General features: G+C 36.4%; 1 protein-coding gene across 10 annotated transcripts in view; it reads right to left on the reverse strand.

The window, feature by feature from the left end:
* The window catches only part of THRB (thyroid hormone receptor beta), a 169,213-nt gene that overhangs the window by 30,046 nt on the left and 121,056 nt on the right, over positions 1 to 18,111 (reverse strand). Inside the window, exon 1 of one of the 10 annotated variants that reach the window (XM_038130071.1) lies at positions 7,093 to 8,132. The exons of 8 other annotated variants lie outside the window; for them this stretch is intronic. In XM_038130071.1, coding sequence (XP_037985999.1) covers positions 7,093 to 7,540 — 448 coding nt within the window. In that variant the 5' untranslated portion in view covers positions 7,541 to 8,132. Of the gene's footprint in view, positions 1 to 61; positions 7,060 to 7,092; positions 8,133 to 18,111 lie in introns of those variants that run through there. One more of the 10 variants, XM_038130072.1, reaches the window with a different exon arrangement.

Consider the following 18,111-nt stretch of genomic DNA (forward strand, 5'->3'; position numbering starts at 1 on the left):
TTAAAGCAAAACAAAAACAGAGATTATTTTTTTTTTTGTTATTTAAATAAAATGCCCCTACCTTTCTTCTGAGAGTACGATGGCGACTGCACTTGAGAAAAAGTAGGTTTTTCTTCTGTGAAAAATTCAGGTTGGTTGTACTGATTCAGGGCCATGTCCATGTCAGAGTACTCGCTTTTAAACACGTTTCCAGGGTAACTACAGGTATAAGGCTGATTCACCGCCCAGGCCTGTTCCATATATATGTTGTTACTGTGCAGGACCTGAGCATCACAACTGCTGTAACCCTGATTATCTTCGATATATGTGCAATAATCAGTGGACTGCATGTAGCAATTGCTACCAGCAGCTGGGTGCACTTCATATATTTCTTGCATACAGTAGTTCATTTTGTTAGCCTATCTCAGCTTCTACTTTACGTACACACACACATGCATACACACGCAGGCATGCATACACATGGGTCGGGAAAGGAGCAATGAATATACACCAACAAAGTCAACTGCAAAACAGCCCGTTTTACTTCGGAGCAGCACCTGATGTGCTAAAATCCTATTTATATTGGGACGGCTTGTGAACTCCCCTGCCAGTCAAACATATTGGGAAGCAGATTTATGACAGTCAAAGGTCTTAATCTGTGACTGTAAGTTAATTCCAAGGGAAGATGGCAGTCAGGTAGCAATGACCACCAGACAAAGAAGTGACATCCTGACAACCCTCCTGTTCCCCCGTTTGTCCGGAATAATCATTTTATAAACCATTTCCAGCCTTTTCCAATATGATTAGAAAACGATTACTAAGGCAAGGACACAGTTATGTCACTGTAGTTGTCAACTTAAGTGTGAAGAATTATAAAGACTGCTTAAGAACTCCCAGAGGGGATACGCTGAAAATCCTAAAATCAATAATCCTGTTTTTCAGCATTAAACCATAGAAAATCCAATAGTGCTGTGCTGATGACCCAAACAGTAGTCCAGTGTTACAAAATTTAGCAACTTAATCTGTCATCAGCTTTATTGATTTTGTTTTACAGAATTACATGCATGAATCTCCCCAGCCTTCCACACATACACAATCCTCCCCACTGCCTGATAATGAATTTACGGAAAAGCGGCTTTTCTAAACTTCAGTGACTTCAAGAAGTAATTTCTATTGAGTTCAACAGGTGGGAAACTTTAAAATAATATAATCAGCAACAAGAACACTGCTTAAATATTATCAATAAGCTAATTGCTTTGCTGTTCTGCTTTGTTATCTTTTCTGTTTTCGTAATGAAGTACTTTCAGAAGAGCTTTTTTTCTGATAACAGAGCAAGGAAAGAAGGAACGTTTTTGGCTCATTTTGGCTCACCTATGAACTATGAACATGACAACGCCACTACAAGAAAAACTGTATGATATTTTAATTGCTTAATGCACCCCAAGCTTCAGTATGGTTATTATACCTTCTTTAATCAGCCATTATTTTTTGATCTAAAAAAACTCTTTTATTTTTAACTTCTATTAAGTGCTATTTGTTTTTTTATGAGGAAAAAATGTGTTTTTACTTTACAGCACAGCTAAGATACAGTAAAACTTGCGAAGCCAGTAATAAACTGGTATCCATTTCTAATATCTGTTCTTATTATTAGGGAGTTTAGTTATTACTGATTTGATAATGAGAGATTTCTTATTTCACTCATTTTAAACTACAGAATTGCCAAAATTACTGTGTAACTTGGCCCTTTTTCTTCTAGGATCTTAAGTATACATCTAACAATCTTGATGAACATAGTCTTAATAGTCCTCAAAAGTTCAGTGCAATAGGTAAGAACTGGGCATGACATATCAGAATTTTTCTCTATCCGATATTGCTAATTATTTCAGACTAATAAAAACAGCCAACAGAGAGACATTTTCCTTCCAACATACAACTGTAACTAACCTATCTAAACAAGCAGCGTTTCCAGTTAACGTCTAATTAACTACCAAATCCAGGACAAGTCCCTCCAATGATCAGAGAAATTAAAATTCATACCTGGAGTTCTTCCCTCTCTAACTATAAAAGAAGCATCTTTAACATGCATTTCTTATTAACTTCTCATAAAATAATAATACATTTGATAAGTCAAACTGAACTCTATTAGAGATCAGTGCTACTGAAGTCAATGAAGTTGCCCCCAAAATGAACTTGTTCTCCTAAAACTCCAATAATTTAAACATTTTATTTCATGAAGACCAAAAACAGTTACTTAAGTCCAACAAGTAAAACCCTAAGGAACCCTCATTCATTTACCATTGTCTAACTCAACAAATACCACTGTAAAATGCAGTGTGAAAAGCACATAATAAAAGTTAATTTTCATTTTAGTTAGGCCCATCATCTAGATACAAAAAACAGTGAGTTTGTCTGTGATAAAAAGCATGTCTCATGAAAGATCTGATTTTTCAGTAACGGATGTTCAGCACTTCACAAAAAACGCCCGTGTTTCATTCAAGAAATTCTGCAATAGTTGTTTATACCAAAACCCCCAAACCATTCCCACTGAGGAGATGTGTTGGTAATGCTGTAGTATGTAACATATACAGCTTGCTGAATTCACTTCTCCATGCTCCCAATAAAACGTTCCCAAGTACTGTACCTGGGTTGTTCATGTACCACAAAAAGATCCCCTGTACCGCCAACAAGAACTTATGCAGAGCTCCCACAGAGGTGAGGCTGTGTTTCACAGGTTAGCAAAACACAATGCCTAAATACTTTTACACCACCCAGAAAAGCTTTGGAGAGCTGGGCTTTAAATTCTTAGTGAGAATTTTTCCAAGTGGATTTGCTTTGCCAGCAAAGTCAAAATTCCCACGAATCATTTATTTTCTTGTTTTTTTCCCCCCTCTGACTGGATTTAGGTTTGTTACTGAAAATCTAACAGAACTGAAGCCTTGTGTAGACAGAGCTGTTTCAGCCACGATGGCACCTGAGAAAGTCGTATTTCAACATGGCACAGCCTATGACTTACTTTCTGTTCCAAAATAAATCCCTCAAGAATTTCTTATTTTCCATTGCTATATCAATAATGCTCAGAAATGTGTCACATGTACTATTTTTGTCAAGAGTTCCTCTAACACCACAAGGAAATTAAATTACATGAAACTGTGAAGGATGAGGAAAAAATGAAAAATTACTTTTCCAACAAACAAACAAAAAATTATGAACACTGCCAGGGAATGTCAGTTTCTTACCTGTGATATGCTACTATTAAAAGAGATTTATAGCTCTGCACATTGTTGCTCCCTTGGAAACAAATCAGTTCAAAGAACACTGCAAAGATTTTATAAAAACTGAAATATTCCTAAAATATTTTCATTTTAAACTTTTAGGGTCCAATTCTGTAGGTTTGTTTCATGCACGCCTTTGAATGAAATTCTCTGATACAAGACAGTCAGACAGTGTTTTTATCAGAAGTCTGAAAGTGGAGTAGAATAATATTAAGTTTGTTTTTGTTTTGTATTCCTATTTGAATATTCGTGTCTTTACATTATGTCATGTTGAGATTTTGTTGCCTCCAGCAATGTAATATCACACTTGGAATTTTATGAGTTCACACGTGTCTGATTATGTGAAGACATGGAAGTTAATCCCCATCAGAATAAACCCTTCAATTCAAGCAAACAGGAAAGGAATAAAACAGAAATTTTGATACTGTAATGGCAGAGTATCCAAAGCTCAAACCTCTCACAGTCTAAGGTGTTAGTCCATTGTTCTAAAAAAGACAGGAATTACTTGTTGGACTGGGATGCCCCAAAGGTTTTTGTATACTCACCCTGGTATAAATCAGAAGTAAGTCTAATGCAGTCAGTGATATTAACTGGGTAGCCAGAAATCAGGCTGTGAATGCCTGAAAGGAGGAATCTGCAGAAGAGACTGCCTTACACTACACCATTCAGCTCTTCATTAACTCCTGTTTTACAAATTATGACTAAGATTTTTAACTACAAACAATGAAATGCCCCCATTAAGATGCACTTACTTCTCTTGTGACTTAGCTCGGTTAGAAAACCCACCAAAATGAATGCACAGAAATGTTAAGGAAAGACAAAATCCTGTAGCATCCCTCTGGACACTACAGCCCAACCAACAGAGGTCCCTCACACAGAAAAAAGAAGTATCATGCAGTGCAATTTAATCTGCTGTGGAATATTACCTGCAAGAGTCCTATACTCCTGACTTTTTCCAAACTGTGCACCCCTGGTCTAGAGTCCTGGGTATCGCAATGCTGCAGATAGGGCCCCTGCATGCCATTCTACAAGATTCGGCAGTGTCAGTACGTGGGAGGTATTGCAGAGCATTCAAATCAGAAATCAGTCAGGGCAGAGTGCCGCTTCTGAAGGACCAAATAGAAGGATCTTTTATTGGTTGCTGTTCAGACTTCATGCATAAAGATGAATAAAATCCAGGATTTACTAAAACTTTTGCACATTTAAACACGTAGTTGCAAAGATTAGACATACCGTTCTGAACTCTTCACAGCTTTATATGCCTGTATTTACAGTTCCTAGTTTTGTAAAATGAATTTTTACACATTACAAAATAACTGTTATATTTCCTATTTATGGATTTTATTGTTGCCTGAATTGTCTCAGCCACCTCCGATGGTTTTGGGGAAAAAAAAAAAGAAATTAGATCATGGCTTTTCTGAGCAAACACAAATCAGCACTTTCATAACACCTGCTACATTCCAGACAGATTTTCTCATATCATAAGGAACATATACTGAAAAGTGCAACAGCTTTTGAGCAAAACTACTAATGTGGCTTTTGCAACACCCATAAGTTATCTAATACAACTATCTCAGGGCCCACACAATGAGTTACCATCTCTCTCTAATGTACCTATTTGCACCACCTTATTCATTCACTTTATGCACTATGATCAAAGACACAAAAGGGTCCCTCAGAAGTATGACTACGCAAACTTAGAGATTAAGCTATGAAAACCTCAAACCTCAGAATCCAAAATAACAACAAGCATTTACAAGAACAGAAAATTAACTCTTCATGGTGTTTATTTTATTTTGAAAACCCTACCTAAATCATAAGGTAGGTAGGATTATAGAATTCTGGTGCTGAAAAGTCACAACAGCATTTGACAGTTCTGGAGTATGTCTCAGTGGAAGATAAGACATTTAAAAAATCATCATTTTGTCTATGCTGCATTTATAATAGTTGAAGGAAAAAAAGCTAAATCTTTCTGACATAAAATTATTTCCTTGGGTTTGCAACAGATGCAGGGAGATTCAAAATAGCTGCCCTGTGGTACAAACTAGATGAAAATCTTACTTAGACAACAGCACACCTCTTTTCTCCATGTGTACCAACTTAGTTATTTCTCTAAAACTGTTCCTCTCACAAAACCCACTGTACCTTGGTTATGACATGACACTAAATTTGTCTGTGACTCATAAAATTCCAGTGTGATGTGCCTTTTATTGAAATACTTCAGACTCATTAGTCTGCTTGAATAACAAAGAATGTCATAGTTTATATTTAAACGTTCAGATTCACTACAATTCCAGTTATCCCTCAAAATATTTTTGACACCTTGAATACATTTGGTAAAAAGAGAATGGAGCTTGCTCTTTTCTGATCAGGACTCCTCCAGGGTTTGTGCTTCCTTTCTCTTGCACTATTCATGACACGGATAGGTAGCACACAGTCTTGTCAGAAAGCATTTGCTCCTTGAGATATCAGCCAACAAACGAGCAAACAAAATTCTTGAATAGTTTGGACAACTTTTAAGATGGTCCCTGAACAAATATTACTAAGAGTAATTATAGACCTGTGACCCAGACAATCCAGTTTGTTAAGCCTCCCCATATATCATAATTGGAAGACCCTGTTAGCAGACATCAGTTAATTACAGAGCTTATCTCTTGAGAAAGTAATGGCCAATACTTAAAACATGTACCTTTTTTGAGTCATTCCCTGCCTCAACTTCACATGAAAACATCAAGGTAAGAAGTTTAATTTGTTCAAAAGTAAAACCAAGCAGAAAACAGGCTAATTTAGCCTGACATAACATAATTAACAGGCTCCTGGATGGGACTGTCTGGGTTTGGTAGCCTCCTGACAGCCCTTAGTAAGACGTTAAAGCGATCAACACCTGACATCTGTTAGCAAAGAGGCATTCTGAGGTAAAGCACAACTAAATCTAAAGAAATCAGGTACTTAGACCAGTTTAACTTTTTCATGAGGTGATATCCTGCCTGACACTGTAATCTTTCTTCCTGGAGTGATGCAAGACTTAAGTAAAAGAAAACAACTTGTAATCCCCCGCTCCCAATATACAGTAATTATTTTTTAGGTGAAGAGCAATGAAGAACTATTTATCCAAGTTTAAAGAGGAATAAGAATAACTTAAGCACTGCATTTGTGCTAATACCTTAGCAACTGTGATTCTTAAAAGGAATTCCTTCAATGCTGTGCTGATGTGAACAAAACAACCTACCTTAGAGAAAATGGTTTATTCTCCTGACTAGTGAGGAAGAGAATATTCCTAACAAGAAGTCCCACTTGAGCTCTGTACATGCACCTACTGAGGCTTTGGGTATGGTTAATATTAAGAAAGAAGGCAAACAACACAGTCACAGGGGAGACCTGAACACTCTGAAAGTAGAAAATAATGCTTACTTTTGTCTTTGCATTTTTTATGTATCAAAGATTAGCTTTAAAAAAGGCCAAGTTCAGATAAGATTTTTGATCAGCTTATAAAGATCATAAGGAGAGAGACAAGTACTTTTTAAAAGCTCTAAAATAAGAGATAATATTTTGTATTAGGTATCACACAGAAAACCCCAGTAAGTACTCCCCACATTGTCATAACGGCTCTTCACAAAGCTATTAAATTAAATAGAAGAGAAAACTAAAAACCACAATTACCACTGATGAAAAAAAAATTTAAAAAAGGTTGGTAGCTAGAAAACATCCCCACATAATAATGCTTTTACTAATGGCCAAACCCCTGACAGTAAACAAAGATATAAGCTGGGTTTGCTTTTTGGTTTTTTTTTTTTTTCCTAAATACAGCATTTGCTGTGCTCTGCATGATAATGTCAGTTACCTTTACACTTTTTTTCTTCTTTTTGGTATTCCTGGGCACTTGACATGATTCGAAAGTTTGCTTTTGTATAGCCTGGCTGTAAAATTGTACTAGTCCAAGTTGAAGCATGTCGGCATTGCGAAAGTTGCTGTCCATTCCTCTGGATATCATAATTTTTGAAGTGTCTTTTCCTACAGAAATGATTTTCTGTTATGCCCACTACATTCCATTTCTGATTTCTGTCAGGAAGGTGAATCAGTCTGTCCCACAATGGGAGGCCACGTCCTGGATGTTTGGCAAATACTGCAGGGCTACAAACCGTTGGGTTTGCCAAAATCTTGTTCAGGTGTGGAGTTTTGGAAAGCAAGTGGTTCCCCAGCTGTCCTGATCCTGTGGTATTCCTGCGCATCTCCACTGGACTGCACTGATACGATGCAGAACCCTTCAGCCATGCCCATTCAGCCACCATAATTCCCCTTCAGTAAAAGTGAATATAAAATTTTCCTGTCTGAGAATCTTGAAAAAGCAGGCAGATCTATGTGGACAGGCTAACACTAGACGCAACTTTCACAACATCACAACTACAACATGGGCCCCAGGGCAAGTTATCACCGATTTATTGCCTTGCTCATATGATCATTTGAGGTCTTGCAGGTCGAGGCTGGTCGTGAACAACTTTCAGATACTTAAAACACAAAACATCAAGGATTCAGCCTTGTTTGACTTTGCTCTTATCGTAGGCTGACCTGAGGGACACTCAGTTACCTAAGTGTGACATTCTTATGTGGGCATGCTTAGCAGTTCCGCTTTTGCTACCTACTGCCTTTCTCCGCCTGTGGTCACAGTGGAGTATCAGAGATGCTAATTTTATCACAGGAGCACGGACATTTGGCTCCAGAGTGGATAATGAACAATACCAAAGCTGCATGATTTTATCTAACTGGTCATTGCTTATTCTTTGGTATAGAAGAAACTGAGATACCACTAGCTGACAAATTTGTAAAACTAAATATAGCCCAATTTCTATTTCTGGGCAGCAAAACTAAAATCAGCAGAAATGACCCATCAAAGATCATATTATGTATTTAAGAAATTATTTTATTTTATATTATATGTAACAAAATTCAAATAAAAAATAGCTGTTTAATTTGCATAAAGAAAATAGCAAATTCCAGACATCTGATGACTGATACCTACAGTGGTTTTAATCACAGAACGATTCTGCTGTTCTAATCAACCTAAGAGTCAATTTGACATACATTTCACTCAGTAAAGAAATACATTAGCAAGGGCATGCCAAGTCATTAATTTCCAGAAAAAATAATTCAAAGTAAATTAGGATTTCAGTTACCAGAACTATCATAATATGGCTGTTTCTGAATCCTTTGTCTTAGGACTTCTCTTAAGTGGAATATTGTTAGTACAGGATAAATTCAGAAAACTTAATCATGGTTAGTTTTATATACTGCTATCCTATTTTAATTCTTGTATGTACATACAGCTTTCCTCAGCATGTTATTTAATTTTATATGTAAACACCTTTTTGCTGCTAAGAATACAAGCTCACCTGACATTTGCAGCTACAAGTCTGTTTCTTCTACTGACTGTATCTCAGCTGGACATCAGTAACATAAATTTGAGAAAGCACCTGGCATTATGGACTTCGATGCAAAGGGCAGGTAAGTTACCTACATAATTTGCCCTTTGCCCTTATCTACTTACTTCTAGCTTTATAGATCTGCTTTTAGTTCAGACTTCATTTTCTAAGTAAAATTAAAAACTAATTCCAAGTGCAGGTAATATGGCATGAGAATATCACTTGTAGGAGGATAATCAGTTTAAAATAGAATAGTGAAAGTAACCCAGAAATACTAGGCAATTTAAAAAAGAGATATAAAAAGAATAGAATATAAAACTTTTTTTATAATTTGAACACTTTGATATTCTCTTGACTTCATAAATTTAAGCACAGAGGAAGAGTTAGGATTTCTCTGATAAGACCCTTTGGGACCTAAGAACTTTCCTGTAAGATCTAAACTTACACACTTCACTTTCTGTGGCACAAAGAGGAACTGTGCACTACAACCTTCCCTTCCTCTAGGCTTTGTATAACCTCGAACAGTGTACTTGTTTCAGTAGAAGGTTGCTCTCCCTTGAGTTCCTACACACCCTAATTATCTCCCTGCGTGGATGACATTGCATCTTCACAAAATGTGAGAGTCAGGCAGGTGCAATATATATATTAAAAAGATAGGCATTTCTGTAATGCACTCATAAATAGATCCATGCTTTGTCAGCTCTTTGAGCAGGCCAGTGATGAAACACAATTCTTCACCTTGTTTAGAAAAGTCAGTCGTATCCTCAGTTACTCAGGTCTTGCTATTAGTCCTCAAGATCAGTGATTCATAATCCAGGCTGCTCAATCTCATTAGGCAAAAATTTCTATATATTTTCCTCAAATTTATCTTTTATATTAAAGGCCATTTTTGCTGTCTTTTAGCCTATGAGGATTTGTGTTACCTTTGATTTTAATTAAAACCCATATATTCATGACTATGGTAAAATTCTGTTCCCCAAGGATTCAGAGTGGATGTCACACGAGGCTTATAGATTTTTACCTTTAACAAGGAACTCCAAAACCCTTCATAACTTAAAAAATAAAATCAAAACATATCTTCCAATTTCTTTGTTAGCAAATAATCTGTGGGACTTTGAAATATGATTATAGACACATTTAAACTAGGAGAGAAATTGATTCTATTACAGTTTCCATCATTTGGAAGTTACCCAGGCAGAGTTTACCAAAGCTAGCCAAACATCAAGAAGCTATATGCTCTCTTTTCCATTTAGCTCCCTCTGAAATTTGTCTCACTATTTTGCCTGCCATGTTACAGTTCATTTAATTTTACAAGTTTCCACTTTATTTCACAAATTCTCCTCAGTCACCAGGGACATTACACATTCAAGTTTTGCTAGTCAAAGATTAAGTTGCAAGGAATTATCACTGAGGGCTTTTATATTTTGTCTTCTATTCTTGTACTATATATACTGAGGCACAGTGGATGTTTATGTCTTAAATTACTATTCTTCTTATTATAATGTTAAATTATTTTCATGAGAAGACTACATTATTTATTCTACTCCATTGGCTCTAACATATACTGCCTGAATTTCTCAAAGCTGTTTTTTCCATTTTTTTTAAACAAAAAAAAAAAAAAAAAGAGTTGAAATCTCCTGCATCTGCTCTTGGTCTTGTCAACCCAAAATCTTTGATAAAGGATGATAATGTAATTTTGTCTCCACTTCTTACCTGTAAGAGAATCATCTCTCTCTCCCTCTAGCTGCTGTTAAAACAGGTATAATCAAGGCAGGAAGCAGTGCAGCCTACAGGGATGAACCATGACTAAAACCACAGGTCCTGTTTCAGAGTTAAGAGGGACTATCAAGTAGGGCCAGAGCTCTTCTCATCAAGGAACCATCAAGCAATATCCAAATGCACATTGTAGCAATAACTGGCATCTCAGCAGTCAATAGGTCAAAAGACTTCCTCAAATTTCCATCAGAAGGTTTTTTTAAAGGCAAGTTTGTTTTTACAGAAGGAGAAAAGTTTTAGCAGATGAACTTAAGCTTAACTATAATAATAAGAAAGGGGAATCTCTCAGAATTTTTTTATCACAAGCCAAAGCAAATACTCCTTAATGGGTAATTTAAAGGTTGGCCTATTCTCAGATATGCAGTGTTATCTGAATGTCAATATATAAAGGACTACAGAAAAAATATGGAACAATTTATTTGTTTTCATCTCAGTTACGTGGCCTTTTTTCCCAATTTTCTACTAGTATCTGCCAACAGTGGTCAAAGAAGCAATACACAAAAAGCTCTACCATTTTTAATACAACTCAAGTGAAGAGAGGCATTAAGCTTTATCTCCAGAAAGATGGAAGGTGGTAGCCAGCCAGCCAGGAAGATAGTGTTTCCCGCTGGAATGAGCTGTATACCAACCCTGAACTTTGATCCTGACAAAAACTCAAAGTGCACAAAATAGGACCAAAAACCACACTGAAAGAGTGCCTGCTCCCCATGCTCACAACAACCCTAGAGGCACTGCACTAAATTCCCCCTGCTGTGCCCTGAGAGCTACACTAATTTTCCTTGCTTGAGATCTGCCCTGTTGCAATCAAGGCTAGATTTTCATTACCATTATTACTATTATTGCTTTATACCACAGTAGCTCCAGTTAACAGCTAGATCCATTGGTGATGAAAGCTGCTGTGACCACACAGGCAATGCCTGCTCCTCAGAGACTGACTACATTGCTCACACTTTTTGGGGGAGTGCAAACATTTATTTTTCACCCTCAGCAACAGGCTGTCACTTAGACAAAAGGTAAATTAACAGTTCTGGGATGTCAGAGGATTGCTGTTTTCCCAGTTACAAAGACACTTCCTCTAACAACAAAAAGTTATTTTACATTCCGAAACTGCTCACAGCAGAATTTCCACTGAAAATTCTCTCTATACAGTATTTCAATTTGCAGCTGACCAAAACAGTGCCAAGTAGGAAACCAATTTAGAGATCTCTGAATTGCCATTAACTTACTTGATTGCAAACATACATAATAAAGTTTTGCCTTTTTGGATATTTGAGGTTTCCTGAAAAAAGAGCAGCAAAGACAACAGCACTTCACTAGTTGTTTATTTTTTTTGGTTTTTTTTTTTTTTTGTTGTTTTTTTTGTTGTTTTTTTGTTTTTTTTTGGTTTTGTTTTGTTTTGTTTTGTTTTGCCATTGAAGTATGCAAGCATATGAGGACACTGAAGTGGGTTGGCTTCAGAGAGATCAACTAAGGCAAATGTAATCAGGATTAGGACTGAGGGGTGCACAGTGGGTTGCAAGCAGCCTAGCTTTGTATGGACCCTGTCCAATAAAACTAGAGGATTTTTACTTGATGACTTGAGAGAAAAAAAGAAAAAGCAACTAAGCTACAATTAAAGGACTTGCCCCCAGTAAAGTTAACACCAGATTCATACTTTGTTCCAGCATTTTAAACCCCACAAACTGTAAGTAAAAGCATGTAAAGTTTTCATGTGTGTTTGTGCTGGGAAAGACAAAACCATCTGTGCCAGCCAAGGCTAAGGTTTCATTTCTTCTCATTAATCTTGCAGTCAGTTCACAGCATTGTATTTTCTCTCACTTATTTTGTTCTTTTCTCCTCTTCCTCTTTTCTCTCCTATCCTTCCATTTTCTCCCCCCCCCCCCCCCAAAAAAAAAGCACAGCATTTTGTACTTATGCTTCCTTATAAAAGAGGGAAACACTTCACAACTGAGTTTCACAACTTTTAAACTAGACTCATATGATCACTGAATAAGCAGAAGGATGGAGCCCAGCTCACACAGACTAGCCAGACTCTTCTTAAATATGCAAATTTTGCCTCTGCAAATGTGCTAAGTAAAACCTTTGAGAACATGTGATTTCTTTCCAGAATTTTTAAAATATAAAAATTACAATGCCTATAAGAAAAAAACTGTAGACTGAAAGGAACTGTAGCAGGTGGAATGAGCAACGTCTACTGAAACCATTAGGTGGTTTTCAATATTTCAGAAACATGCGCATATGTGTGTGATTGTAAAAGTAAACAGCCAGGGTTATTTAATCCAGGGTTGTTGTCCTGCTACTTGCTTTAGCAGTGGCAATATTAAAAATATTTAAATATTACATTTTAGAATATGGATTTAAAGATTAAGTTTCAGTATTTCCAATCTTCTGGACAAGCGTTAAACCACCAGGAAAGAAGAGTGTGCAGATAATTACAATAAACTTTGTTAACAGTTTCTAATGTGTAAGAAAAGGCAATATTAGGAAACTTGTAATAAAGAGTGTAATAGCTTTATCCTTGTTCTCGATACATCTTAATGAGCTCCTCTGTGAATCAGTGCAATCACTTCTCAAAAACATGCTACATTTCCATTAACTTTTAAAGCAGTATTACACATACACATATCTCATCAAGAGCTGGGGTTGACATTATGCTCAAATTTCTAAACATGAGAAAAAATTAATCAGAGGAAAGAATACCCAGAAGAACCTGGCAGTTCATCTGTAAGTTAACCAGAGGCAGGTTCTGAGCACAGAGAAGCAAATGGTTCAGGGTTCAGGGTTTTGGTATGAAAAGAGATCTCTGAAAACCTGTCCTTTGAGAAATGAACAGGAATTGTATAGATGAATACGGAATCTTGTAGCAGCTACAGATAAAACAAACTTACCCAAAGAAATGAATGACCAAAGCTATATGGGGAAAAGCAGTAAAATACCAGGACACACCATGGAACTAGAATGGTGATGCTAACCAATACATCCACATAGATGCTTAATGCTTTCTTCACTTTCACAGTTCTGCCCGACACATGGGAGGGAGTTTTTCTGAGAAGAAGCTATAGCTGAACCACAGGGCTCAGGCTGGCTGCTGTTCTCCAACAGGAGTTATAAGTGGATACCCAGGGAAGAGTAAGAGCAAAGCAAGCACATATGAGAGCTCCCACCAAGAGTCTCAGTCTGCAGCTACTCCTTAGCCCAAGGGACTGACTGAGCCCTTGTGGCCTTTCTAAAATGCAGCAATACCCAAAGGATCCCTCTTTTGAACTACAGGCTAGTCTATTCTTTTGTACATTTTTTGTATTCACAGCCCCCTCCAGCAAGGAATCCCAGTGTCTGTCTCTTCATGTGCAGAACTACCTCCCTCTGTTTGTTTTAAAACAACATTGATTTAATTCCCCACAGACACCAATCCATCTCTCCAGGGCTCATTTTGCAGACTACTGTTTGTGTGAATATGGGAATGTTAATGGATGTTTACTCTCTTCATGTTGTGTTAGATAATTCTTGTAATGCCTGGGAACCTACTAAAATAAAAGTGAGAAGACAAAACACCATTTTCAGAATATAGCTCAAAATACATAAACCACATCTTTAAAAACAAGTAAGTTACAGTGAAGCCATTTAGGAAATCACTCAAATCACTTCTACAAATCACTTTAGATCACTGCCACCTTTTTCTAAAATCCTGATTCTAAATATTACTTTCCTCATGAGCTTTCAAATCAATTCACATGGTCTTTCCATAATCTCTCATTAGACCTTGCATTTCCTCCCACTGGGGAGTGGACAGTATATTTGGCTGCTGCTTGCTAACAAAATCCTGGGGATACAAGCATATTATTGAAGCTTTTTCTTTTTTCATGGTGGTGAAACAGTTCAAGTTATTTTGGCTCTAAAACTGCTTAAAGAGATAGTCAGTATCTTGAAATAACACCTCCCATTGAAGGACTGAGGTTTGAGTAATGGCCAGGTAAAACAAACAAAGGTACTAAAACTAGCAGTCTTGACAAATATGCAATTTGTTATAGACAAAAAGGTAAATAAAAAATAAGGTTTGCCCATACAATGCAATCAAAGCTTCTTCAGTAAGAGAGGAGAGAATTCTTTTAACTTCAAATAAAATCAAGCTTGGTACAGGTCTAAACCATTTTCAGAAACACAACAAAGCAATAGTGAAAGGCCTTTGTGTATGGCAACATTTACACATTTCCTTAGACATTTGTCTTTTTTTATGATAGCACTGCAGCAAATATGATGCTTTTAAAGGACGTAATGAGAAATGTAGTTAGTGAATGCAAAAGGTATTTTTATATGGAAATAACTGGAAAATGCCTGAGTGGACTGATCCTACAGTTTACCAACAGCTTTACAATTGGCACCAAAAAAATTAGAGTCCTCTCTATGTATAGGGATCAATACCAAGGACAAGTGTTGTAAATTCATTGCTCTGACATACAGTTATCAGAAGAACTACACAGCAGCTGTGGTCAGGCTTTTGAAGATCATAAAATGGCAGGCTGCAACTCCTGTGGCAGGCACAGCAAAGTGCTTTATTTTATAGGCTATTGAAGAAGACTTAGAAAAAATAGAAGGACATTTTACTCCTTTCAAGTAACTAACTTCACTCTAGTTAAGTAGTTTTAACTACTTAACTTTACTCCTAATAACTTTACTCTTTTTGTATAACTAAAAGCTTCTTGCCTGCACAATGAACAAGTACCTTTTATACTGACATCACTTTGCAGTCCTCCTTACCCGATGTCAGTAGTAGAACTCAGCTACACAGTCTAAGAATTACACTCAAAATTTAAAACACAACATTCTACTCCCATCAGAAATAAATTTCAGAAACATGAGTTATCAAAATAAACAACTCTGGCTTAAATACAAGTACTACAGAAAGGGACTAAATATACTGACAGATCATTAAAAACAAAACAGAAAAAACATATCAGCATTAACATAATGAAATGTACCTAAAAGGACTAGTAAATGCTACAAAACAAAAAAAGAATACTGCTACTACAAAAAAGGAGTTTGTTGTCTCTGTTCTTTGTGAAATCTAATCAGATGGCAGATTACCCCTTGCCCTGTTGGGTTTTTTTGGGTTTTTTTTTTGAAAATGTGTTATCTTTTGAGGAAAAAAACAGCAGGTATTTGTAAGTTGGAAAGAAAATACAACATATTAAAGAATTGCATAAAATTTGAAGTATTACAAAATGTTTCCCAGACTACTTGGCTTTTGTATTTATATAGCACTTTTACAAAGCACTTTTAAAAATATTAAATTTTGAACCAAAAAATTAACCCAGAGTGTCTGTAACCTAGAACTTAGCAAGTGTGATATTTTTAACTGCATATTCAGAAATACGCTTCTAAGTAATAAGAGCCATCATGGAGTGATTCATAGCTTCATGCAAAAACATCCCACAATATAAATCTTGTTAACCTTTTGAAAATCCCCAAAAGCTCATTACAAAGCTGCTGAATCCTGGCATAACAAAACCTTATATTAAAGTATTTACTGTCCTCCTAAAAAGTCCATTACTTAAAAGAAATAATACACTTTAGTTAGTCGGATTTTATCATGGTCTGGCGGGCAAAGAAGTGTCAGACAGTGATGTATGTCAAATTAAATTATCTTAGGAAAATCATTACAGAAATTTGGGAGAAATAATTTCTCAGTTGATGTTAAACAATAAACTGTTCTCTGCCTGAATTAATGCCAAGTTTACAGGGTAATGAGCATTACAGTGAAAAGACTCATGAAGAAAATGTGGTACCTTTCCTATTCTATTACTTTTCCCAGTTCTTGGAAACTACGTGCAACACTCTTGGAGACACTGGATTTCAAATGGATTTGTTGCACGAAAGCTGATTAATTTTCTTCTCCAAATGAGGGACCTGTTTCAAGAAACGTTGCATATTAAATTCTACTTACTGAAAATATGCATTTATGACATTTAAATTATATTCCCCAATGTAAGCACTTAATTTTATTATAATTCCTATCCTGACCTAACTTTACAGTCATTACCAAACAGAATAGTGTGGATATTTGAGTAGATGTACAATAACTGGGTTGATTTTGAAGATCCCATGTAAAACCAGACTAAAACCCTGGCCTTACTGAAATCAGTGAAAGAACTACTGCAGTTTTTACTGGAACCACTATTACACTCTTTACATTCTCTCTTCATCTGCCATGAAAGTAAAAATTATGAAATTTACTGTATTCTACAAATACTATTTTCTAGGTTTTAGAACGCTTTCTCAAATTTCTTCTTCAGTTTTCACTGTAGTAAATAAAGTAAGATGAAAATATGTCTCAAGGTTTGTCCTGCATTTTGGGAGAAAATGTACAGAAGGGAGCCTTCAGTGATAGCTATGGCCAGTGAATAGTGATGCTAAACCAGAAGCTTCATAACAGTGCTAAAATAGAACTTTAAAAACTATTTTATATGCTCGTTGATTTATTTTATTTTCTCAATAAGAAAATAATATTTTCCAACTTTTTTACTATTCTATTGTGCAAACGTATGCACCCGAAAGAACTTGCTCTTATTGCTAGGTTAGTACTAATTTTATTATGCTGATTTTTTTTTTTTCTCAGCCATTACTCTGTGGGCAGCAATTGTTGGTGTTAACCATAAAACTGCTGATGCAGCCCAGAAAACCAATCACACCATGGGCTGCATCCAAAGCAATGTGGCCACCAGAGCAAGGAAGGACATTCTGCCCCTCTATTCTTTTACACCTGGAGCACTGCATCCAGCTCTGGGCTCCTCAGAACAGGAAGGACATAGACCTGTGAGTCCAGAGGAGGGCCACCAAGATGATCACAAGAATCAAACACCTCTCCTATAACAAAAGCTTGAAAAAGTTGAAACTGTTCAGCCTTGAAGAGGGAAAGCTCTGGGGAGACTTAACTGTGACTTTTTAGTACCTGAAGGGGGCCTATAAGAAAGATGAGGACAAATTTTTCAGTCTGCAAATGTACTAAAGACTGATTTTACTATCAAGGTCAAATTCTACAATCTCCTATCGGAAAAACTTCTCTAGATTGCACTAGAACCTGAAGGCTTTCAGGCAGTGCCTACAAGTGGAAAATACATACTGCAGTAGAAACATAACATATGGGGAGGAAAAATTATCTATCAAAACCACAGAATAATACAGCCTGTTATTTTAGCCAGTTGGTTTGGTTTCATATTAGATTCTGCTCCCATATTCCACTGACTCAGTAACAGAATCTAAACTTTCATTATCATTCATTAGAAAAGGACTCTTGTCTGGCACTGGATCATGGTATTTATTAAGTTTTTATACAGTTTGAAAGACTTTCATTTCATCCATGTTTCTCTTCACATTTACACTCATGTAGGGAATGTCATTCCTATAATCAGAAACAGAAAATATGAACTGCTCATAATGAAAAGTGCTGGACATCTACAGCTGTACAAACAGTCATCTCCATCTCAACCCTTTTTTTTTTTTTTTTGCATGATGATAATGTTCTTTGCATATATTTATTCTGCTGACTGCTGTCAAAAGAAATGCAGAAAATATAGGTCCTTCCAATTAGGCTTTGTGTTGCTCTGAGCTTAGCAGAGCTGCCCTGCCAGGGGCAAGTCCAGGGAGACAGGACTGATTAGAGTGCTAGTGGA

The sequence above is a fragment of the Motacilla alba genome, chromosome 2 (genome assembly GCF_015832195.1).
Source record: "Motacilla alba alba isolate MOTALB_02 chromosome 2, Motacilla_alba_V1.0_pri, whole genome shotgun sequence".
NCBI lineage: Eukaryota > Metazoa > Chordata > Aves > Passeriformes > Motacillidae > Motacilla > Motacilla alba.